The 26,303-nt window shown below is 47.3% G+C and overlaps 1 protein-coding gene across 1 annotated transcript in view; it reads left to right on the plus strand.

Moving 5' to 3' along the window:
* Positions 1-26,303, plus strand: part of LOC128885570 (uncharacterized) — a 143,449-nt gene that overhangs the window by 115,421 nt on the left and 1,725 nt on the right. Inside the window, exons 5-8 of the mRNA XM_054139669.1 lie at positions 22,835-22,910; positions 24,970-25,178; positions 25,327-25,376; positions 26,104-26,208. Coding sequence (XP_053995644.1) covers positions 22,835-22,910; positions 24,970-25,178; positions 25,327-25,376; positions 26,104-26,208 — 440 coding nt within the window. The remainder of the gene's footprint in view (positions 1-22,834; positions 22,911-24,969; positions 25,179-25,326; positions 25,377-26,103; positions 26,209-26,303) is intronic.

Raw genomic sequence — 26,303 nt, forward strand, 5'->3', positions numbered from 1 at the left:
GTACTTCCCCCCCTGTGGATATTATTGGCGCGCGGAGCGATACTCGTGGTATCTTTATTGATCAAGACGAAACCGAAGAGAGGATTACCATTCTCGTGCAGAAATCTTATTCGAATCGACCCTGGCTTTACACTTAGAATTGGACAGTAAGTAACTATGGAAATACAGATTTTACTGAAGAAAACTGGAAGAAATAGAGCATAAGTCATAGTACTACTGGAAACATGGAAGGTGCATGTTTTAATAGAGAAGCAAAGCCAACAATAAGGCGATTTGAACGAACGTTAAGTTTGTCAGCGCACGCAGAACAAGCGAATCGCCATTCAGGAAGCGCGAAGAGTTCACGATGCCAGCGAGATACCACCACCGCGAGTTGTTCTCTGAACGTCCATAAAATCATAACGCAATAATCCTAAACAATTTGTCGATATCCATATGGCGCAGGTGAGCACGGAGGGGAGCTGGGCTACCTGAGATTTCTCAGGCCACTGCTTATGCCAGTCGTGGAATTCCGCGGTAATAGAATTGCAATATGGCCGAGCATCGTGGGTATATAGGAATATTCGCCGACGCACAATCATGGACTAGCCAAGTGACTGAATTTGAATATAACAACGGCCTCGCACTCATACACACCGGTGGCCGGGCATAAAGCACAACGGATACATATCTACGCTCGAATATTCGCCAGCGTGGCCGCTTAAAACGCACCGGGGACACGGTCGTGTTGCCTCCGCTCTTTTTCTTCCACGGACGACGACATCGTGGCTTCGTGCTTTTTAATCCAGTTCCCAGGACGCGCTCGATCACGAATCTGCGAAGTAACGTCTCTCGAGACACCAACTACTGCTAAATATCGTGCAACAATGATCGAACAAGTTGCGAATAATTACTGTCAACTTGTCAAAGCGTCAAATTACCTACCTCTATAATATTTCTATATTCGAAAAACAAAGTAGCCCTCGACTAACTGATTCAAGAACTGGAAATCCACTCCCATGGATTCTAATAACACAAAAATGATTTTCTAAAACGAAGTCGGAGAGATCCCGAGCAGAGAGCAGAGAACTCGGATTTGGAGGCCGAAAAATTTCGTTGATGACTAAAGACGACGAGAGAGCTGGGGGGAGGGTCTAACAACCCAGTTCCCGCAAATTCGAGAATAACGCACGGTAAATCCTGGCTTCAAACAAGGCACAGTTAGCGGTGTTTGCAGGTCGCCGCATACCTAGCGTGCACCTCTGCCGGGCTTGCTTGAAAATGCTAGAAATGGGACGTGTGTAAGCCCGTGCAGACTGGCTGAAGCTACGCGCCGGCTTGGCAACATCAAATATGAAAGCTCGCAATTATATAAAGCGTTCTCTATCCGCGAGAGAAATGCAGTGCGAACAGCAAACAGCACACAAACCGCGTTTCGCGCGGGTTTGCACCCTTTCTCGGCGTGGGATACGACCCACGAAACTTGATCGATTTCAAAATGGATGACCACTACTTGGGCGATGTCTCGTCAAGGACCTGATAGTCTAATTCCTTCTGCTTTGATTTCTGTCAGCTGGTGGCTGAATGTGCCCCGTTATTTTAATAGTAAACTCGATACATTTGCGCCGTGTCCTCGCGCAAATACAAATAAAGAACGGTGGACCAAGACGAGGACGTTCGAGAGGGAAAGTCTGAGGAGTAACGAGCAATCGTACCAATAGAACACGTGCTCCTCGTCGCGATCATTCTTTGTCAGTACGACGTGTCGCAGTCACACCGTGAACAGTGTTTGATCGATGCGATTCAGCCTTTGGGCGAACCTAGGGAACACAGATAATGAAAACAATCCGTTACGTGCGTACACGTACGGTTGATATTGAATACGACGTGAGAAACGATCGGGTCTGGTGAACCTGAGTACTTGTACGATTTTTGTTCAGTCTTAAGTTCATTATCAGAGGCAATACAGTATTTAGCAATCGAAACATCATTCTTATACGCGGCGAGGGAATCCTCGAAGCAACTTCTCGCCTTGAAATATCCTTCCCACGCTTTTAATAACGGATGACAGAGGTCCTCTCGTGTTCAAGCGTTTCACGCCTCGATAGCACCGCGTAGGAAAATGTGGTCGGCTATTAAATCAACGGTGACATCACGAGACACGTGGGAATCCTTTCGAAAGCCGCTCGCGACAAAGGCTAACGCAACGACGAATAATTACAGTTTCCTCATTATTTTCCGTCGCGAATACGGAGCATGTCTCGTGAAAACTCGGTGAAACCTCGCTTGCGCAACGTCACTCTTTATGACGACACGCGCGCGTACGCGAGTCCTAGCGAAACGCGCTTTCCTCGTAATGGTGTCACAAAAAATTCATGGGAATGTGCGGGCAGTTTATTCCAAAGCAGCAGACAATAGAAAAGGGGAGTGGCGGCTGAATCAGTCGAGGTTCAATTTTAAATTGCATGGAAAATTTAATTAAATTACGTGTTGATAGTTGAAATGATATAAGTTTCAGGCTCCGGTTCAAATATTTTTCACTTTACGAATGGATATTGTATCGATTTACGCGCCGAGACTTGGTCTTTCATCTTTAATTCTGTAATTCAAGGGTGAAAAGCTTCCCTCGCTTCTAGCCTCACCCTCGCATCCAACAAGGAAGAAAGTACGGGACCACAAGTAGAAAAGCCTGATTACAGAGGAAAGCGTAAAACCGCGCGACATACTTTAATCAAAGTGGCTCGGAAAAGGAGCAAGAGGGAGAATCCACCCTTAATTTTTCCTTCCGTCGCCGCGAGATATTTGACATATTTGAATCGCGGTCCGTAAGAATGCTCCCTTCGAATAACTTGGGTTTTCGCGGTCGCTTTGAGCCGCGGTTCCGTTCCGACTCTCTGCCGGGAATTTCGTTTCGTTTCCCGCAATTTCGAAAATGCACTGGCTCGGTGCGATGAGCCGGAGACACGCCAAGCACGTCGACGATCGGTCAAAGTTCCATTCGCGAAAGAATCGCACGCTCGTGGAAAACTGGCCACTACTGAAAGACCTTGTTTCGAGAGCACTTTACATTGGTGCAATTTTACTACCTAGCTCCTGTAATACTATAATTAAATTTTACTATTGCGTTCTCCGACGATTATAAATAGAAACTACAATTACCATCTAATCAAGAGCGGCGAAAACGGTGAAAATTCGGCAAACAGAAACGTTGTAATTTGGCAAAATTTACTTTGCAGGGTTTAGCGTTGCTACAGCGAATCAAGTATTCCAGCGAGCAGTGGATTACACCTTGAAAATTATTCGACCGGAGCGCAACGTTTCGAACAATAGCCGGTTCCTCGAAACACGACCCCGCGATAAGCGGCTACAACGCAGAAAATCGTGGATACAATAACCTAAATAATCGTTAGGTAAACAATGGTAAACCATTGCTGTTCGTTACAGTCCTTTTTGCACGAGTTTACCGGTCCACTACCGAACGGTACGACTCGTTAATTGTAGAAATAATTTCCAGTAAAAAAACTCGAATTGTTCACCCGCTGAAGGTTATAAATCGATGGCACCGGTCGGGGTAACCGATTTTTCAATAATCTGCTCGAATTCGTATTATTTTTCATTTTGGAAAACAAACAACGCCCACTGTAATTACGAACAAAGCCTGCCGAGTTTACCTACTCACTCTCGTGTTTCCATCGTGGCTCCAAAATCACCTTGTCACCGCATCGAGCCCCGATCCGCTCCTCGCTCCGAGACATTCGACGGAAGATTAAGCAACACCGTGATTCTGGGGTGGATACACAGAGGGGCAACCCCTCCCAATAGGACATTCCGCCGCGGCGGATTATAAATTATTTAATCAAGCTCCGAAGTAAGCGGAAAGAAAATATTTGACCCATTAGGCGGAGCGAGAGAAGAAACGAGGCTGAAAGGGGCGGATAACGCTCCGCTTGAGGAAGAGAAAACAAGGGAGGGCTAGGTCAGGGTGGCTCCGGGCGGTAATAAGAACGACGGCATAGTTTTAACTTCTCTTTTATGCCGGCATTTTCCACGGCGCTCGGGCTTTGTGCGAATGAAGGCACAAATTGCCGGGCCGCGCCTTCTGGGAGACATTGAGACACGCTTCGACTCTCTCTCTCCCTGTTGCCTCGTCTTCGCCGATGTTCTCGACTTACGCCCGCTATCTCCTCCCTTCGCTTACCTCGTCGTCTACCTTTTTTCCATCGTTCCACTCCACCCCCTGGCACCGTGGAATCGTGCAGCGTAAAAGCTTCGCTGCGTAAGCTTCGTCTCGCCTCGTTGTAAATTCTTATAGTCGGCGGGAAGCCGTCTTAAGTCGACGTTGTTTGTTCTTTTCGCTTCGGGGAAGTGGATGCCGGGTAGCTGCTCGAGATCCGATTGCTAGGCGTTCGAGGGTGGTGGGTCATTTCTGTGACCTTTCGTCCTAACGTTGCTCGACTCGAATATATTTATTTGTTACGTGTAGAGAATTAGTTGGAATTTACCACTGTAAGTTTCATCTTAAACTGCACTGTTCATCGATATTTTATTTCAATTCGATTGAGAGAATGAGAGAAGATTTAAAAAAAATGTTAGAACCCTAAGAATAGTCCGAGACACTTGTGAGGCTATTCCGAGTGTTGTTTAGTTGAAGGTACTACTAACGAGTGCAAAAGGAAAGGGGCGGAATAAGGGTAATAAAAGCGGATGCAAGAGGGAAGCGAGGAATGTCACAAGATGATGGAAAAGGGCCAGGGCTCGCGGGCGAGTAATGGATTGCAGCAACGTGTGTACGTACTGTATGGCTCCGAGATGCACTATCGAATGTTTTATTCATAAGCGTAGAACAAAGCCTGCCTGTTTATCCTGAGGACATCTCGATGTGTACGCAACGCCGCAGCGCTTCCCAGAGCCACGAGTTGCACTTACGCGTCCTCTAAGTGCAGTTGCATCGAACGCGCAGCAATGGTAGCGAACCTATCGCGTAATGTCTACTCGAATTATTTCCTGCACCGATAACGAGTTAACCACCCTCCTTGCCTCTATGATTCGCCAATTTTTACAACAAATTACTGTACGGTAGTTTACAAGATTTTCTCTTACACGAAGCCTCAACGACAGGACACTTAGTCAAAGACACTTTCTCTTGGATTTGCCTTCCTGCTTGAGTTAAATACGGATACCAAGGTACCAAATCCCAGGGAAGAGGAGGACAGGAGAGATCTGTACTCTGTTGAAAGCAGAGTTCCAGGATAAACAGAGTTCTCTGTCCCGAGAACAGAATGAACAGAAAGATTTAACGAGCCGAAAGACGCACAGTCGCGCGGGGAACGGGCAAAAATTTGAAGGAATATACCAGTGGAGGGATCATCGTTGCAGCGGCAACCACTTGTGGGTCTCCGTGAATTGCCCTAATAAAAATGTTACGCCGCCTCCGCTTTTTTTCGCGTGGGAGTCGGCCAACTGCCAGCCGAAAAAAAAGGAACCCCTAGTAGCCCGACGATCATACTCGCAGATAACCGCGAACGCGGTAGCCGACCCGTGGCCGTATCTTTGTCATTTGTATCTCCACGGGTGCACCCTGGCACCGGATGACAATCAAAGGACCACGCTCCTCTCGTACCAGCGGTACGATGTCCCCTTTCTGGGACGGAGATACATTTCAAAACGTTTTCTTAGAAGCCTGCTCCGTTTGCCCAACCTTTTGCGTCGCCGCAACATCACGCTTTTGTTCGCCTGCTCAAACGACGATCGAGTGACTAGTAAAGTGAACAACGTTTCTCGCTAAATTGGAACGGAAGAGGCATCGAACTATATTAATTTTAAATAATTAATATTTAATTCACGATTCTCGATCGAGTTGGGTCGAAGGTTGTCTGACTCAAGGTGCCAGAAAACGCTTCACAGATCGAACTAACGATTAGAAACCGAACGAACGACATAAGATAGAATCGTCGTTCCCACTGCAGAGCCCGGTTTCCGGTCGCTAATAAATTCCACGAGCCCCGTGGAAAGGATTGATAAGAGAGAGCGGCGTTCGTTGGGAAGGCATAGTCACGGCTCGCGAGCGGTTCCGTGAGCAAACTTCGTCCTCCCTTTGACCTCGTTAATTGTCATATCGCATCTCGAACCTGAAGCTCTCCGGGTCCGTGGCGAAGCAGGACGGTACGGGCGTGGGTGGATCGCAATGATTTACGAGGACCGCCGTTCCGGGGCTCAGGCTGGACTCTAGAGACGCTTCGCTGATAGCGTCAGAGCCACATAAGTCATCGAGACTATACCTAGGGGTCTCACCTTCTCTCTCAGTCTCCTCCCAGTCTGCTCTTCCGTCTCCCTTTTTCTTCATTCTTTTTCCCTCGACGGCCGAAAGCTCTCCCCGCGACCCTCTTCCTCCAACGCCACGCAAACATTCTATTCTTAATCTTCTTTGGTCCTCCATTATCGGAGCCCCGTGCTCCAATTATAACGCCAGTCGATACGGAGAGGGAATTATAATTGCTTTCTCTTCTGTCGCGTTATGGAAGCGGATTCTCGCGTGTCCTCGATGAATCGACCCAGCAGAGGGTCTCGGGGTAATTGACAAATATTAATGCTTCGACCGATGCCCGAGCGATATATGGAATGAGGAATCGCGAAGACCACGCTGGAAAAGCCGGTGAACGTTGCGGTTTCAGTGGAAATGGATGGATTCGTTGCGAGCACCGTGGATTCGAGGGACACTGGAATTATGGCACCGGCTGGAACGCCGTGCGCGAGGACGACAGTCGTTATTATTGATTTATTAAACCTTTAACCCGTGCAGAGAAACTGTTGCATACGTTTCAGTTTTCTAAACGCCTCCAGAGGCCAGGTTTGTTGGGTCACACCGAGTTGAACGAAATGCCACGTTTATTTTTGGAACATCTATCCTCCAACTAACGCGAAAAAGGATCACGAGTGAAGAAAGTTTTAAGATATACCGACTTGGATCAGAATTTTCCCCACCCTTACCTATCAACGATCTCGATCCCTGTCACGACGACTTTCCCGCGGGATGGCACCCCGTCGCTCTGCAGCGTTAGGTTAACGCGAATGAATGACACCGAATTAGCGTTTTCTAACAGCGACTTGTCCTAACCGAATCACGAAACACCCGACGCGAAAATTGCGAAACGAGAACCGTTGATAGGCGTGAAAGTATGCCCGACCTCTGGCATGCCTGATCACGACACCTCGCGTTACCTACTCCCCGGGTGACGGGGGCCTCGAGTTAACCGTTTCATATCCAGGGAAATTAGTTCCTGGATTTACGCTCGCGACGCGCAGGAATTTTCTGTTTAATGCCAACCGGTCGATCGGTGCGTAATTATCGAACACAGCTCGAGAGAAGAGAGCTGGAATGTAAGATAAATTGCGCGGGGATACTTTTTAATCGAAAAATAAAAATCGATTCTTTGAAATTTCACGATAGGTTTTGCCCCTTAAAAGCAAAGATACCACTTGTGTACTATCGTATGTATTTCCTAAATATACTATTCGCTTTTGGAGTCAACCAATTGTCCGATAAACTACCTTATGGTATACAATTTTAAAGGAATCGAAACGGTGGACGTTAGTAGTGGGATGGTCGATCAGGAGTCAGGTGTAACCGAAGCGGTTAAATAAAAGCGTCGTCATTTCCAGCGTGTGTCCCAATTAAGACTGATTTTCTCCGTTTCCTTTCCGGTATTAGTGTCACGGTGAGCGCGCAATCTCGGAATCTACGGTATTGTGTGCCGGCGGCCGCCTCGCTCGTCCACTTACGATCCGCGCCATGAATATTACATGCCTTCTTACCCACCGGAAAGATAATTGTCAAGAGCTCTAAATACGGCCTGGAAACGGGTGGACAGAAAATGCATAATACATAATGCGACGAGAAAACGAAAATTTACGACGCGCATGGGCAACGTTTCTACGCGGAGACGCGCTAATCTACTGGGTGACTTGCACGAACTGAATTAATTTGTCGTTTCGCGCGGTGAAAACCGTACCAGCGGGTTACGTATGCGCGACGCACCGATTTAATTCGTCACATCTCGCTGCCCGTCCACCTGAGCTCGTGTAATTTTTTTCTCGATTAATTTTCTGGGCTTGACTGCCTCAAAAACTGTCCCAATTAAAAATTCATTTCATGCTTTTTACTTATTTAGAAACCGAATAAGTAAGAAGCATCGGAATTCCGTGCACGTTTGATTTTTATTTCAAATCGTGTGCCTCGAATGGTTCAAGAGAACGAGTGCAGCTGCCACGTACCATTGAGACGTGACGTACGTCCTATGTTCACCAATCTAAATTCTACTGAAAAATCATCGAAGTCTAGTCCCAGTCACGCTCGGAGCATCCACGTCGACCAAGTATCTATCCCGATCGCTCCTTCCCAATTAAAATAGAATTGAATTCTGGCTCCTCATCGAAAGATGATCAAGCCAACTGTATCCAGGGTTAATTACAGATCAGGAGGTCCCATGTAATGGCCACCTTCGAAAACGCTGTAAACGACGGTGCCAGTGTTGATATATGTCCGGGAAATGGGTCGTGCCTGCGAGGCCTAGACCGTCCGGCGTTTCATCAGAAAACGGTCGGCCCTATTAAAAGAGGAGCGCTCTGGTAGCCGGAAAGAGGAGACGGCGCGCCTCGTGGCACGGCCAGACATCATAAACTGTTTATAAATCACCGGGCATATACCTGTCATAGGGTTTAACAGATGCGCGTGTGCGCCGCGGACGCAAAAACCGCGGCTGGATAGCCGTATCTGGCGAGCCACGAAGAGATCGTATCGTTTACGCGGATCCCGAGAGCGCCGACTCTAATGCACTCTTATGCACTCTTAACCGGGACCCGCGCCTAGATTTACGTCCTCTGGATCCTGGACGACGCGGAGCATAGAGGGTCCTCGAGAATCCTCGATCCAGGCAACGGGTACTTAAACTTCCTCTGTATCAACTCTTCGCAGTCAAGATTTTCTGAGTTCGAGTGCCATGGATCTTTGTAAATATTTAATCAAAAAATGTCAAGCAACGCGATTGTGGCTCCGTTATTTTCCTAATTCCATATCTAAAAGGGTCCCTATCCATAAATTTCTAATTTCAAAAATCATTATCGTCGCGCACCGTAATCGAATTGCGCGGAATTGAATTATAATCCTATGATAATTTAAAAACACGCGGCAGGTGAAGAGGAGAACTCTTCGAGCGGGGCTCGAGTGGAACAACCCCTGGCGAAGCGGCAGGTGCGCGAATTAAAATGTGGCCGAAGCGCATTGTAAATTAGGGGTCATCTAATAATGCGCGAGTAATAACGTGAACTCGTTTTCACCGCGACATATGTTCCTATGACGTTATCTTTGTCTTCCCGCGTATTTGTTCGTCGAATTAAAAATGAAGTCGAAGCATTATTATATACATTAACACGTGTATCAGACACTTGAAATGAAACGGTAGATGTTTGTATTGCTCCGATTAATAGTGCTCCGTTTTTAATTTACAGCGATTTCCACTGTTTTCCAAGAGAGACGGTCGCTAACGCGATGTCATTTCCGTCGAGCAGAAATCTGTTCGCGTGAACCGTGCATGTAAATTCGCCCGGGCTGAACTTTTCAATCCCTCAGACCTCCAGCGAGCTGACGAATTGCGAACGCCCTCGCTGTGACAGATGGATCTCAGGGTTACACGGACCCGCATCCGCCCCTTCCGCGAGCGTTCTTCCAAACGGCGAACCGCTAATTTTCTCGGACAACCGCAAAACCGCAAGAATAATAACACCCCCGTTGAAACGGCCGCATTAAAATGCACCAATAACAATCCTTAACCGGCAAACCCTGTGATTACTTACGGATAAATCTCGCCGCGGTAGTCGAGCCACGCTCCCGATCTAGAATCTCTTCTAGCCCGAGCCACGGATACCTAGGAGTGCGCCACCCCTCCAGTTCCGTCCCTTTCATACATTTTTAATGAAGTCCCGTCTCTCGGTTTCACGAACGGACCGCATCGATCATACTTTTGACCCTTTCGGAACCTGAAATTAAAAAATACTTCCGAGTCCTTGCCTTTGTGCGGGTGTCTAGGCGATTTTACGGGTCGGGAGAACAAGGATTGGAAACTTCTGAGAGGCCAAAGACTAGAAGAAATTTTGGCAAAATGTTTTCTAGTGAAAGATGATAGCAAGTGCAACTTGAAAAAACGTAATTTTGAAGTGTACCAATGGCACTTGCGCGATATATCCGCCATAAATTTAATCGACGAGCGTGTTGCTAAAGGCTATAATATTCTTGGTTAAAGACAAGACAGACTTTTAGTTGCGACACGTTCTTCCGGCGAAACGACAAGGACGTCGTAATATTCGTAGGGAGCGGAAGATAGAGTGGACCGTGGAGAAAGGTCCAATAAAAACGAGAAAGAAGGACGTGAGGGTCAGAGAAGGCTCCGAGGGCCACGCGCGTTTACGGACACCTGGCACCGCGATCCGTAATAGCTGCATAAATTTCAGGTAATAAACGACGCCGATGCAATTTCCTCGCAAAAATCGTTGCCTAATCGCCGCCGTTGAGTGAGTTGTTACGCCGCTCGTAGAGGTTTCCTACAATTTTCCGTTGCGCCTTCGATTTTTCCCCGTCCGCCTCTATTAACCGACAATATGATCCTGCGAACGCCAAGTTCGTTGATTGAACGAACGGTGACTGGGAACCGTGCGCGACCTGACTCGCTTCACGCTAATTGCGTAATTAGTAGTTAATTACTAGCTCGAATAATGAGTTCGGATTTTTTATCGAAACGTTCGTACTACCGTTTCTCCGTAGGATGCTCTTTTTCTTGCAGTCGTTTACCGAAAGTCGCTTGTTTATGGTGTGCATTATCTTACGGTAAGCGAAAGATCATCAAGGAAATCTTCTGGCGCCGATTTACTCAAAATTTTGACTAGTTATCCTAGGCTCCATAGTGCAGTTCATGGCACAGGCGTTTGTAACGTGCCTCAATCTTTCTTAATCGGCAAAAATCTAGCACTTTTAGATCCGAGAATCATTATTTTAACCTCAGACCTCTTTCCTTAAACTTCCGTTAAACTACAGCTCGTCTGTGGACGCAACCGCGTTTCGTTCTTCCTCGAGAACCCAGCTGGACGTCTGTATCTCGCGTTTCAATATATCTCAATTATATCGTAAATAAAATATGACCAGCTAGTTGCGTGCGCCTGGTAAATTGGCAGCCGAGGTGTCCGTTAGCGAACCTGTTCTCCTGCCTTCTTCTCCCTTTTCCTCCTCGTCAGGGTAGGCAAGGGTTTCGTAACTTTCAGTATCGAGAGTACTTTTCGCCGTTGAATCGATTTTCCCATCGACACACGATACACGTGGAAAAACGTATCCTTTTCTCGAAGAGATCCGATTCCGTGGCTCTGCTTCCCTGACTCTATACTCTCGCGTGTTGCCATTAAGGGATGATCGATTGAAGGTTATCGATCGATTCTATTATTCGAGGTCGAAGACACCAGGAACAAAAGATATTTTCAACCCAAGTTATTTAGAATTTAAGATGAAAGTGTTTCTATGGAACACAGACGAAAGATGAAACACAAATTTTAACCCTCGGCGTAACTTGAATAACTCGATATTTTCAACTGTACACCCCTTCGAGGGTTATGGTCGTCGAAGTTGCTGAGCTGTCGCATAACAATTTGGAAAGCAATTCTCTACTTCGCGGAGAAATCGCTGCGTCAAGATGGAGAATCGATGCCCGGAGGATATTAAAATTTGATGGGTCGCTGGAAAGTAGGTTATGTTCTTCTCACCCTGGAAGGCACATCGGTCGCCACGGTTTTATACCCTCGCTGGAAAACAGAGGCAGCGAGGGGCGAACGTTAAACGCTTTTAAAATTTAACTTTCCGACGAGTTATTCGGCCTCGCGCCCGGAAATCCCCGCGAAAATTTACTTTCTTTTCCGTTTCGCCCAACACAACAGATTGCCGAGAGAAATTGCTCTACCCCTCCGAATCTACCGCATATTTCTGACGTTTACGCTTCATCGCGGTCCTGCAACGCGGCTGAATCCGTTTAAGAAGATTTTCGAGACCAGTCGGTGACTGAGATTGCAAGACGAATTCCTTTACATGTCCGTAGGGCCCACTATAGCTCGGATACCTCGGGATCGCTAAACCCGTACTGTAGCCTCGTGTGCTACAGCCCCTGAGGGTGACGGACCAGATTCGATTTCATTTTAGTAAATGTTTTCGAACGTTCCTGATATCGAATATCTTTAACCAAATATTGCTGATCCTATGGATAAATGAAATATTTGATGAAAAATCAATTACGCTACAAGATATACCTTCCAAGTCCTTCGCAGTGTCCTGCAACTTCTCCAGACCTAGGAACAGCGCGTTGATTATCAAACTGATGCCCGTTTCTCCTAACAGCCAGCGAAGTTATCAACATCCACCCTGGACGTGCGATTGCTCCGGGTGGTTGGTGTCCCGTCAGTTGGGAACAAACCATTTTCCACGGAGCGAGCTGTAAGGCGCGCGCCCGAGGGTTAAGGTTATAAATAGTCCGCCTTCGGGAGGCAGTAAAGAAGCGACGAGAAGGGAAGTTGCTGGGAAGAGAATCTCGCAGGAGAGAGAGAAAGGGCGGTGGGAGAGTTTGTCAGCAAGAGCCAAATGAAATTGTATTAAAGTTTCACCTCGCGGCACGTGGGACGAGAGGCTGGAAGAGGTGCAGGGAGGGCGAGAAGAGGGAGGCGAAGCCGGAGAGGGATGGAAGCAACACAGCCAACGAGCAAAACGACCTGGCCCAGGATATTAAAGCTTGTCGCTTTAGGACAAAATGAAGGCAAGAGTTCGGTGTTCCAGCCTCCGAACAACACTCCCTCAAGACGAACAGTCCCCTGGAAATATGAGATCCTCCCAAAGATACGCGCCCGTAAACTGTTTTTATACCTTAACGCATATTTACGCGACGGGGAATACCTGGCGCGCTACGAAACACCGTTCCTGTATATCTGTTCGTAGCTTGTCGTTAATGAATACTTTTCCGTGGGCTTCTGATACTCACGGGCTTATTTTTTTAGCTTCACATCCCGGTTCTGAATTGGAACATCGACCCTCGCGATATCGTGGAAGGTGTGGCATCTTGTACCTATCGTGTCGCTATCACACATTGAGTAATGTATAAAAGTACATCTTAATACGAGGGCATGAGTATTGATCTAATAACAAGTCTCGCAAAGTATCCAAAGCGATCACTATATTTTTTTCTATTTTCCTGAAATAACCGAATATAAAACAACCAGCATATAAATGAGAAGGACCTGTGCACCTGCAATGCTATTGCTGAAACCAAACCACAACTTCAACAATGAAATCTTTGCACACGCGAATCTGCCCAATTAACAGCATCAAAACTGCAACGAACGACAACCCCCGCCACTCAAGAACATTTCCGTTTTCCCCTACGACCTCGAGCAGGAAAACAAGGAAAAAACCGAGAAGACAATTCCGTTTTCCGTGAATAATGTACAGGGAGCGCACGCTGCAGCCACCAGCGACATTATTCGCGCCGTTTCCCGAAGGAAATTAGGAAACGCGGAGCAAACGCAACAACCGTACCCGACCCCCTTGGCGGCAGCCAAGTCACAAATGTAATATTCACGAAATAATACAGCCGTCCGACGTTTTCGCCGCGCTTTTTTCCTCCGACGTGCTCACTCGACGCTTTAATAGAAACCGCCGAGTCCGAATACCGACTCGGAATTAAAGTATGGAGATCCATAGAAAACTCATCCAACGATTCCTCTCGCAAATGGTGGCCGCGCGGAGGATTGTTTTAACGCGGTTTCAGGGCTGGGAACAACTGGGAATCAAGAGTTTGTTCGGGACTAACTCTGGGCGAAGAACTTTCTTGGGGGTTCGTGTTGGTTTATCGTAATTTTCTGAGCCACGAAGAGCAGGACGGGTTAGATAACGAAATTTTGGAGGAACGGAGTGGTTAAAAGAATCTGTGGTGACATCTCCTGTTCTTATCACTAGGGTAACACGCATTTCTTACAAGTGCTTCTATGTAATCACCCTCGACCAACCTCCAAACATCTCTGTGTCCAAGGTAGCCTGCTAGGTAGCGTTCCTCTGGCACTCCCTAACCGAATCGCAACATCACAAGTCGAACAAACAGCTCAAAGTAGTCGCTAATTTTTTCACACACCCCTCGAACCACCTGGAATCCGCCCAAGCCGTGCGACCAGTGGACGTTGTGGTCTCACACCGCCTCCCCAGCGTTTCTCTGGCAGGACACGGCGGTGTCCTCGATGAAGAATACCTCGGTTTCATCCGTGGGGCGTTCCGCTAACCGATTTGTCGCTCGTTGTGTACGCGATGCGAATCTGCGGACGCATGCGAGCACACAGCCGCGCGGGGCGTGTATCCACGCGCTGCTCGTTAATATGTGGGGATACGGGTCTGATTACGCATAAGCTCGCCCCAGCCCTATCTCCCCCCGCATCGGCCGCCAGAAAACCTGATACGGCCACGGCAGTTATGTATATCCCGTCCAGAAGTTCACAAAGACGCGAACCGACGTCTCAATTTTTTTTCGCGAGAGATAAGATTGTCCTGGGTCGCTGGGACGACGCGCGCCGCCCGCTGGACGACGTTTCTCCTAGAAGTCGATCCTTAGCCTGACATCGTTCATGCTACTACGTGACAACCTTGCAAAAAGCTGCATCTGGTAATCGTAAACGCTCCTCGACCGCGCCGATTGTAGTTACGTCCAGGAGGTATTCGTTCTGAAGATGTGGGGCTTGACGAGTTCGCAAACGAAAGTGATACTTAATCAAAGATTAAACCATCAACATCATCTCCCTGCTGTTCAAATCAATGCCTACCGAACTAAAGTATATTAATCAGCGTGGATCTGTTACAAAGACCTCAGCCAAGTCTACTGGGTCGGGTTCAGGGAAGAAATTCCTGGTTCTGTCATCGAAGAATTCTCGAGTAATTTATTTTTTGCTCGCAAATCATTCTGCCCATTAGCCCACGCAGGACGATGTATCGAGGCGGCGCGGGGCAGCCCGAGGAGCAAGGAGGAGACCAAGGTGGCAGGAGACGCTGGAAGGAAGGATAATCCTTCCGCTGATGTGTGTTACGAGGTCCACCCGCCCGCGCACTCATCATCACCGAGATAATGGAGTGGGCGGTACACGGAGCAGAGATGCTGGACGGTTCGGGGCCCAGTCCACCGAGGCTCGCAACAAAAACCGCCACTCAACGACCCTGCCCCGACTTGCACGACCATAAAATCATCCTAGTTCTCCGCCACCCCGGCTCTCTATCTCTCTTCCTCTTTGTTGCCCCTTTGCTCTCCCGACGTTTCTTCCCGCAAACGTAACGAACGACTCGACGATCGCGTGCAGAACCTTGCCTCCTGATCCCTCGCGATGACAAGCCCGAGAGGACTCCTCCTCTTCTTTCACTCTGCTCTCTCTCTCTCTCTGTTTCTCCGATTTCTACTCTTTCGGCTCGTGTTATCTTTGCATCTGATAATCGCCCCTCTGCCACGGCTGCTTTAAAGGCCCGCAATTCTTCGGGGGGAAATTAACCGGATAGTGCTCCGATGGTGGGTCTAGGAGAATGTTGCGAAGCTACCGATTCGTTAGCAGTGAGGATTCGCCTTGGTTGGAAGTATGTGATATAGAGGACTTGTTGTCAAGATCGATTGAAAGAAGATCGAATAGTTTCGACGCTACAACTTTCTAATTAAACTTGCATCGATAAGCCTCTAATCTCTAAAATCTCTAAAATTTCTAACAAGATTTGTGCAAAAAGATCATCACAACGACCCCAATGAAAAAAAAGTTTCAAGCATCCTGCATCCTCCCCAGACCAAGTCCTCCGAGGGCGCAACCCCTGACAGTCGATCCGCGACTGTTCATTGGCTCGAAAATTTTAATAACCCGAGCAACGATAGGTCGGAAGAGTACGCATGTCCAGTGGAGTGTCACCGCCGTGGCGACACGCGCTGGTGACACACTATTCCTCTTTCCCTCCCTCGTACTACACCCTCCTCGCTCGCTCTTTCCCTCGATTCATCGTGTCCCCGTGCAGGGAGGACCTAGCCTGGAATTCTGTCGAGGTTTTCGCGCAGGCGCCTTTCCTGCCAGGAGGTTAAGAGGTGCCCTCCATTCTTCCGCCTTCAAGGTGCACCCTCCCTCGCAGGACTTGGAGAACGTCTCGAGAAATAAAACGATCGCGAACAACTGCTGTTTTGGTCAGGGTGTAAAAAGTAAAGAATTCTTTTGGAGGATGGATCGCAACAGGGAACACGTTATCTGCAGTTTATGGTACGGTATTATCGTCAGTAAGTCTGTGAAGATTGTCAGATGGTGACCAAGGCTTCGAAGATGAGGGCACGTAGAAACCGAAACTTGACGAATTTCCGCGGATACGGATAGTAAAAGATGTGACTATGTTAAGTTGAGGTGGAATAAATGGACGATGATGATTAGAGCCTAATCAGAGACCAAGTGTTAATAGTAACCACTCGACCAAACACAAAGATCACCCAAGAGACCAAAGACATAGGGATGGGCGGGAGTAGAGAGCTGAAGATAAATTCCCAGGGAACAAGAGCATAAAGTAGCATCGACCTGGAGTGAAAAAGGTGGACGATGAAGATTCGCGGAGGACGGATGAGGTGACCCGGGAGAGAGGTACTCGACGGAGTCCAGCGTAGTCTCTTGGATCGATACGAACGGCGCGCGCTGTGTCCCCGTCCGCCATTGGTCATAGCAAAACCTAGACGTGCCCGGTTTTCTCCTTTCCTCTCTCTTGTCCTCTTCACCCTCTTCCGACCAGCCACCCCTTGGACTCTATCTATATCCAGTCGACCTAGCCTCGCTCAACCTAACCCCTTTTAACTCCAGTCTACTTTATCCTCCTCGCAGACTGGGCTAGACTCCGATCTCTCTCGCTTCCTCCTCCTCTCCCGACGATGTCTCTGTTCCCTTTCCTCCTTCCAGCTTTTCCTACGTCGTTTCCTCATTTTTTTGCGCAACGCGTCTCCGCGCTGCCGTGCCATTACTGCAAGAGCATCGACTGTGCCTGCTCGCAATCATTGATACGATGATCGGATTACGAAACACGAAGTGCAGTCCTCGTCGATTAGACGAGCGAAGAAATATGAAAACGCGAGGATTACGTGACGGTTGACCTCGATCCTTAATGGCGGAGGTGAACGGGACGGTCCCACGATGACTGTCAACGACGCGACGCGGCCTGCAAGACGTCGTCGTCGGTTGCGTAGACGACGCGCGCACCACCAGTCGGAAGCGACTTTTGAATATGGATGAGCCGAGGCACAGGAGCGGACACAGTCTCATGCTCGCTACGCGGAGACATAATTGCCTTAATTAACGCTAATATGTTAAGTCGCGCTAGCTTCTTTTGTTCACCGCCATGCTGCGAGTCGGCGAGGACGTTCGGATATCGCCTGGTAAACGCTGAGCGTGAGTAGACGTGATTCCTGCTGGTAACTAGGCTATCCTTATGAGACATCGACGTCTATGGTTAGATCGTTCGATAAAAGACAGTTGTAATTACTGTTGAGGAGGTAATCGCGAGGGTGACGCGCGAAATTGTTGTCGGAAGGTGACGGGAGAATTTTCCAAACATTTAGAAGTATGGAATTGGTAGTGTATACGACAGTGGCGCATTGTGTTTACACGCAAAAAAAGACTCGTTTTTGTCGCAGCTACGTAGGAACACTTTTGTGTAAGCAATCGTGTATCATTTAAATAAATGTTACAACTAATTACTTTTCTACAAACTTCGCAAGTAGTTTCGTATGAAAAGTGTCGCACCAGAAACAAGACACTTAAACCAGACCTACCCAGAGATCAACAAAGGAGTATCGGCGTGTTTTTATCGCAAAGTGAAAAAATGACAGACGGTTCCAGGTAGGCGAAGCAGGGCATAAAGCAGCGGGGAACCGGGGGACTCATCCGGCCGCCACGAATCCGCGACATCGTTCGAGGGTACCGAGGCGTACCAAAGGGTAAGGAAGCGGGCAGACCGCGGCAGAGGACGATTCTTCTTCTTCATCAGGGTGCCTCGAACTGCGTTGGAGAATGCAGATACATAAATTCATGAGCGGAGTAACAACCGGTGACGCCACGCTAGCTTCCGTGCCGCGGCGAAGGCACGGTCGCGCGGCGGCAATCGTATTCATGAACCGACACGGTAATTAGGGACACTAGCTCGCCTCCCAACCGGAAGTCGCCGCGAGAGAATCCTCCCTCCGCGGCTCCGTGGAACACCGCCGGAAATACTTATGCATTCCGTTCGTTTCCTAAGAAAACGCGAGCGCTACGGATCGCCCGAGACACTGCACCCGAAAGTTCGATAAACTCACCTGTTCCTCGCAAAGAAACAGGTGAAATAGCAACGCCAAACATGCAGAAAAAGAATAATCTACGGCTTTGCACATTTTGTTAGACCGATATTTTCTTGAATTTTCTGTAAGATCCATCGTGGGATTAACAGCGTTTAATAAAAAGGATTCTAAGCCGTAAGGAGTCCCGTTTCGCCATAGAACTCGATCGAGCCCAAGCGAAGATTGGTCAAAGCTCACGCTTCGTCGATCTCCCACTTTTTCTAGGCTCGTAAACCGCCGCGAATTGAATTTTCATCGCGATATCCATAAATCAGCGATTCGAGTTTTAAGAGGAGCAACGAGAGCTGGTGCCCGCGATTACCTCGGCTCAATCTTCGACGAAACGTTCATCCTCCCCGTGAGATGGATCGCGCGGAAACAACGCGAATTCCAATTTAATCCGACGAATCAGCGTCCCGTTAGCCAGTCCCGGAGCCAGAGCTTTTTAATTCGATAACGGGGCGCGCTGGTTCGCTTAGAATGGACGATAATCGTGGGACGTTGGCAGAACGTAACGTACGTACGTATGGAGAGAGTATTATATGGGTGGAAGCCAATTATTCGTGCGGCTGACCCTGAAGGCAATGATAACTGCGGGCGGCGCATAATTTTGAGCACCACGAGGCCGCCGCGGCAGTACGTAACTTTGCCTGCCTTATAATGAAGATATAACCGTGAGCCGACTGCCGAGACATCTTTACGTCCGAGAATGCTTGGCTTGTTACTCGCTTACGATGCCGAGGAGGCTAAGATACGTCCGGCGGTGCCGTCCTTTTCCTCCTCGTTCGACGTCCGCGTCCTCGAATACGTGGTACCCGTTCGATCGCCCCTCTCTTTCTTTCGCGAGGTCTACGGCAATTTCAATGTAGAAAGCATCTAGAACCACCGAGAGATCGAGAAAAAACGATTGGGAATCCTAGAAGATCGGAAGCGTCGATGAGTCGCCGAAGTCTTCCGAGATTTCTTAAAGTCTCCTAGTTTCGAAGTAGACACTGACATCACTCTGTCATTTGGGACTAATTGTCGCCAAAGATTGCATGAAAAAAGCATTGCGATGAAGGATTTCCTGTTCCGACGACTTCGTATTCGTCGGCCCATGGATCCAGTGCGCGCTGAAATTGCGACGAACCAGAGCGCTGATATGGAAAAAGAACGCATCTCCCGTTCGCGTTTTGCTCGGCGTCCCTTCGACAAATAAATGTTATTCGATATTCCGCGCGTGTGTATCTATTCCGCGGCCCCGCCGACAGATTTTCATTTACGGATTCCAGAGAGCGTTGTGTGAGCGAATTAAATCCGACGCGGTATCGCTGTATCAGCGTCGGGCCAAGAACCGTTTCGCGGTGTTCATTTCAATACGCCCCTAATTGAACGTTGTTCAATATTGACGAGTTAAACAATTGTCTTTGGAAAACTGAACGAACCGCGTAACCGTTAATCATCCCTCTATCCAGTGCCATCGTTGCACGCGATCCCATAATAATTCCCGTCGTATACGCGCGCATACACGACGTGCACGGATGAGAGAAAATTTCCCCCTGTAAATTTGTCAGAGACGCGCTGGTGCAAATGAAAAATATTACACACTCGTCTGTCGTTCCCTGCCGCCCAGCAAACTGCCACCCTCTGAACAACGTTTTGCATTTTACGTGACGTTTGGCCGCCATTATCGTCCGTTAGTTATTCATCGTCACGTTAGTGTTAAAGTCTGGTCGTGAGGTGAGAGAGAACACAGAAATTTTTCAAACACCTGTGTTATTGTCTCTTTGGTGTCGCGAAAACGTGCACTTGGTCAGCTCTAACGCGTTCGAGGGTTAAAGAGCCCCATCTCGGTGGCCAGCTTTCGCGGAGTCGTGCGTCTCCTTCGCGGTCTCCTTCTCTTCCGTTCTCCTCTCGTCTTGCTCTCATCCCGTTCATCTTGCACCGGCCAACAACCTGGCCTGACGGCTGCGCGTAAAATTGGCCGAAACGCAATTTCCATTAGGCCGGTACCCGAGCCACGTTACAAATTATAGGTGTACTCTCGTTGGAGAGCCCGATGAAACGAGGGAACCGATATGCACTTGGCGTTTTCCTCCCCCTGCGAGTCGAACGACGCTTCCGAGGATCGTGTTATTGGCGGTGGACGCGCGGCAAAAACCACCCGACGGCCAGATTTTGTTCGAAATTAACGCTCGACCCCGTGGCCTCCGACTTGCCATGTCTCGGGACGGATGATTAATCGCGTTGATGAAAGTAGAACGAAATGTTGCTGGGCTTTTTCGCGAGGTAGCGTGTTCGACCGAAGCGAGAGTAAAGGTAATGAATGGTTCGGAACGATGAGACAAGTTGGACCGAGACGGAGTATGTTTGGACCTTGTACACCTGGTGACGCCTCGGCTCTACCTCTTGGGTGTCTTATTTGGAATATCTGAATGCGTTTCCACTGATTTTCCAATTTAGAAAATCCCTCCAACTCTTCCTCTATATCTCGGTTCCAAGGTTCTTCGACTGTGTTACGAAGAATGTCACTCGCCACCACGCGCGACGTCTGCCTGCGTTAGGTCATATTTATAATAGATGAGTCGCGAAGTAGCGGTGAATACCGAAGCCTGGGACGAATATAACGTTACAAAATGGCACGAGTAGCCGCGGGCGATCGCGCTGGGTCGTTAGAGACACGCCCGTGGAAAATACGGTCCGCTTGACATTAAAATCGCATTTGTCGGTTTTCCGCGGAATCCTGCGCGCGATCCGATCCATTGGTCGCTTGAGGTCCTCGCGCTCGTGACTCACGAACGGCATTAAATTGTAATTTAACAGCGACATTTACGTCGACTCTAACGATAAGTGATTTCATTGCGTCCCTGACTGATCGCAAGACGTCTAATTCAATTGCGTTTCCGTTTCGCTTTCAGCCACGCAGAAGACGATTTCAGGACTAACGCTTTGCTAACTCGAGTTAAGAAGACCTTCGCAAAGAATTCAATTTTCCAATGTCTACAACGATGAAAATTATTATAACGTAATCTTATACGAATACAGTGAAGCTGGATTGCTAAAACATCACGCCGTACGCCATGTAAATTTCATACGCGGGGAGAGGTCCACTTGGAAACGGAATTCTAAAACTCCGTTTGCTTGGCCGTTTGAAAGTGGCTCGGTCGGCCAATCGGAGTTTCAGCTCGTCCGAGTTGAAATGAAATATTTGTGAAAGCGGTCGAGGGATCCCGAGTGTAATTATCGTCGATGGACAATATTTACTAGCGTATTTAAACTATTAAACGTTTTAATTTTTGAACGAGAAATTAATATCGTCGATGCTGGTACATAGTTGAGTTGGAAAAAACTATGCCTTCGTTAAAAGATGCTTTCCCTGTATAAAAAATACTAATTATTCTTTAGTACCTATCCGCATGCGGAAATCGATCGTCGACTGTCCTTTATTTTTCTCTAAGAAATCGTCGCACGGCGCTCGCTCCGTAAAGAAAAAAAGATAGCCAAGAAACGACCATGAACGATTAGAAATGACCACTTATTACCACTGACCACTTTCACATGAAAGTAATAAACAGGAGTACGCGTTGCAGCTCGTTCCTCTTAATGCACGTGCTATCCGTTTCCCTAACCCGCAACTTGCTGGATACTTTTCCAATTCCCTCCAGATGACGGTCTACAATCCCGTGAAACGTATCCAGTCTACTCGCCATCCAATCTATGACTAATTTTCAAGATGACTTACAACTTTCCCGACGTGAAAGTAACCACGGATTTATGGACGAAGTGGGTGTACCCCGCGCTATCAAAATTAAAACACAGTTCGTAAAACGCATCGCCCCCCTTCTTCGACCAAACTTTCTCGTCGCAACATCGTTAATGCATTGACCGTCCTGGATGGGGGTGAAACGGAGGCGAGGGTATAGCGGAGTACGAGAGTTTTTTATGTAGATTGCGACCCACGCCTAATTTCGAGACTCGTCGTTGTTTATTGTCGAATCCTTTTAGCCAGGGATAAACGGGGAGGGTGTTTGGCTGTAAGAAGTTCCATCGGAAAAGGAGCCGGAAGGAAAAAAGGGGATGGAAAGATTTCGTCATTAACGCGACCGAGACCACCCTAACGACGCGCGTCGTGCTTCGCCTGGATCGTTATCGTTTTAATGCGTGGACTCCCCTTAAATCAGTGGCACTGGGTCCAACGCCTTTTATCCCTCCCGTGAACTCATATTTTCATTCCAATGTCATTAACGCGCGAGCAAAATTTCTTTATTAATCGTAAAAAAGAATGCACTGTGCCTTTATAGGGCTAGCGACACCGTTCTTTACTTATGATCTGTGTAGAAACGCCTGGATAATATAAGAGAATTTTCCTACGGAATTATCCAGGCTGTTCGCGTAAAAGAGATTCAACGCGTCGTCCAGCCGTGACCAAGTCGTTGTTGTTGTTGCAGAGAACCGAGAGGACTGCGGTGGCCCAGGATCAGGATGGAGGGTCCATAAATGCGCAAGAAGCGCGCCTCACCGCGGGTAAGTGTATCTAATTACCCTTGCCGTTTACGTCAACGATTTCCAGTGATTTACGGCGAAATTGTACCGACGACCTTCGGTCCAGCGGGTCTACGGTTCCGGGAGGGCTGCCAGGAGAGAGGGGAGGAGGAACGAATCAGCTAAGCGGTCCGTGGCTAAAAAACGCTAAAGGATTCGGTCATTTATCACGGCGCTGCTGCCCCCGGGGCACCAGGGAACGAAAAGGGAAGGAATATAATCCGTTGGACAGACTAATCGCGGACTAACTATCCACATATTATCTACAATAATCCTATAGTGCCTTGGCGAGATAGGAGGCTCTCCTCGGTGGCCATCGTCTATCGAAATGAGGCTGAATCGAGACGATTCTTCAGCAACAGTTTGAAAGTCAGAAATATCGAAGTGCAAAAAATGACGAAACAAAATTAAAATTAGGTGCCACATACTATTGATATCAAGCTTAAAAAAATTCTATTTATCAGTAACGTGTTTCACCCTTCTAACCCCCTAACCCTCGGCAATCCTGTCCTAAAACGTGTCAAAAATGTCTAGACCAGACCATCGCGCAAACTGAGCTAGTTCACCAAAACGGGAGATTTTGTTTCCTCTTTTTTTTTTCCAAATGAAGAAAGCCTCGAACATTTCGCCTATCAATTCAGTCTGGGATCAATTTACAGAGTGCGCGTTACGGTTTCGATCAGCGAAACGTCGGTCCCGGCTTGCGCCAGGTTATTTTTTCAGGCTACGGTCTGCGTTACCTGCCCGCGTAAATATACAAGGCAGCCCGCTGCAATTTTGAAGCCTGTCGCGCGTAAATAAAGCGTACTAGACCGTGGAAATTAATTAGTATGCCACGGGTTAAAATGTAGAGAAAATTTACCGACATCGCCATTTAATTGACAAACAAATTTCAATGGTCTCCCGTTCGATTGAAGAAGACCACGTACGCGAATGATTGTGAGGTCTTGATATTATGTTGATTATAATGTTTGAGGAACGCTTGAAAAATAATTAATCGAAGAAGAATTTGTCGAATCGACGTCTCTCGCTGACTGTAGTATCTTGGGGGGTTAAGGATGACGACAATCGGGGACATATGGAGGGTCGTCGAAGAACTACGCGTTAGGGTACACATGTAACGCCTTCAAATTACAGTGTGGTCGAGCTCCATCCATCACAACCTGGCCCATAGGACTCACGGTCTCTGCGCACCGCCCCAACGTTTAAGTCGTTAGCAATTTCCTGCACGGGACTATTTTCGGGCCCAAATTCCATATGGCTCGATAATACCCGATAATACGACCGCGCAGGAGATTGGAGAAACGATGTTCGTCCTGTCTCGTCGATAGTACCGTCGATAGTTCGTCCCTGCCCTCTCTTTTGTAAAAATGTTGCGTCTGTATCTGTTACACTGTCGATTCCCCCGTTTCGCTTTGTCTGAGGACGGTGGATAGCTTCGATGACTGTAATTTGAGAGAGAACATCCTTTGTTTAAATAATGCTCCTCCAGAAATTGTATGAAAGCTGCTCTTCTCGGTTCTAATTTTCAATTACTTGTATCCAAGGGGAGTAAGAGCTTGGATGGATGCAGAGCCTGTACCCATTTTTATTAACATCGTGTTTCATTTCCTCTTACAGAGAATCGATAATTCTAGTGTTCCTATTGATAAAAATATGGATATCCACGCTACATTGGCACACACTTCAGTTTAGAACCTCGGATTGGTGCATTTAATATTATTTTTAGTATTAATACTTTCACTTTCGGTTGCGAATAATTCTTATCAGGTAATTTTCTAACCGATTCAGCGTTTTCAGCGGTTAATTTTTTATTTTAATATCAACTTACCAACACGATGAATGAAGCGGCTGCAGGAGAAAGGAAGATCTGCACCAGGTGGCAGTAGCGCACGGATCACCAGTGCATGAAGTACTCCTCCGATAAGACATCTGAAAAAATATCGAACGCGTTGCGTTAACTGTTGAATTGCAATAAATTCTACGTAAAATAGAAACAACATTCTTATAATAATCGTGTTAAGGAATAACATTTTTACAGTTCAAAAGGTCGACACCGAAAGGAAGACTACTTTCACACAAACATCCTCAACTGTTCTCCCACCGAGCAAGAAATTCTTGCCAGTCGACGACCAACCAACGAATATAAACGCTTATTTTGAACGAAAAAAATCATCGACATTTCGGAGTATCGAAGAGGATCCTGCACCCCAATGGTTGATCGAGGAAGCTCTTAACGGAATGACCGAGGTATGTATAACAACATTGTACCACAAGAATAATATCTCGAGAAATTAATATCTCAATAGAAAAGGAATTAGCAAACTCAGCTTTAACATGGTTAACGTTAATTTTTCATTTTTGCTCGCCGCGCAAAATCGACGTCGAATCGACTCAGCGCAGCGAGCGATGGACGAAGAGGGAAGCATTGTCGAGCAAGGAGACCGAGTGAGTCCGCAGGGAGTAAAAGCCGGTCGAGCGTTTTTTAATTGAAAAAAGTGTGGTAATTTTTCATCCGTCAGAAATTCGCGGAAAAAATGCCGATACGATTGTTACTGGATTAATGGAATTTCATAGCGAGAAGTGTACATTGTACGCTGGAAAGTATGCTCAATGATAAAATGGAATTTGTAAAACTATCCGATAAAATTCCGCTAGGTAATCACGCCATACTGCCCCAAGCGTGTCTGGCATTTTCAATCCTTCGTTTTTTGGATTCTTTAAATAATAAGACAGCGAAACGCGTGTCAGATGTAACTGAAGCAAGTTTATCGCTTAAAAAATTGTGTGGTATACCAGAAAACAAATTTGTACATATAAAAATGACTGTAGAGTAATTTATACAATCAAATCGATCGAATAGTTTGCCTGTAAACTGCATCAGCACTATTTCGATTGATTTATAATTTAAAAAACGGACAATATTGGATACATATTCATATTTAATTAGGGTGCAATAATTTATTTTTCAAGAGTTCAATACAATTTGAGCTGATAAATAAACCTTGAGGCCATCTAGCGTCTAATTCGTGTAACTTGTAGACCTTCGACAAACCTAAAATAAAAAGCGGCTTCCTTGCGCCGCTGTCAGAGGGCACATGCTGACAATGACCATACTAATCGCGCTTTTTTAAACGAACAATTTACAATTAGTAACCGATTGGTGTAACATTAGGTACAAAGCAACCATAGCAGACCTCGAGGCACAACTCACACGTACGAAAGAGGAGCTCAGCGAAGCTCTAAGGATGAAATCGGTCACAAAAGAGAAATATAAAAGGTGGAAACATTCAATTTGGTCCTATTAAAATGCCGCTCTTATAGAAGACACTTGGATAATTAAATATCATAATCGATGTAAGTTCTAGTCCTGAT

The sequence above is a fragment of the Hylaeus anthracinus genome, unplaced genomic scaffold (assembly GCF_026225885.1).
Source record: "Hylaeus anthracinus isolate JK02 unplaced genomic scaffold, UHH_iyHylAnth1.0_haploid 11981, whole genome shotgun sequence".
NCBI classification, from domain to species: domain Eukaryota; kingdom Metazoa; phylum Arthropoda; class Insecta; order Hymenoptera; family Colletidae; genus Hylaeus; species Hylaeus anthracinus.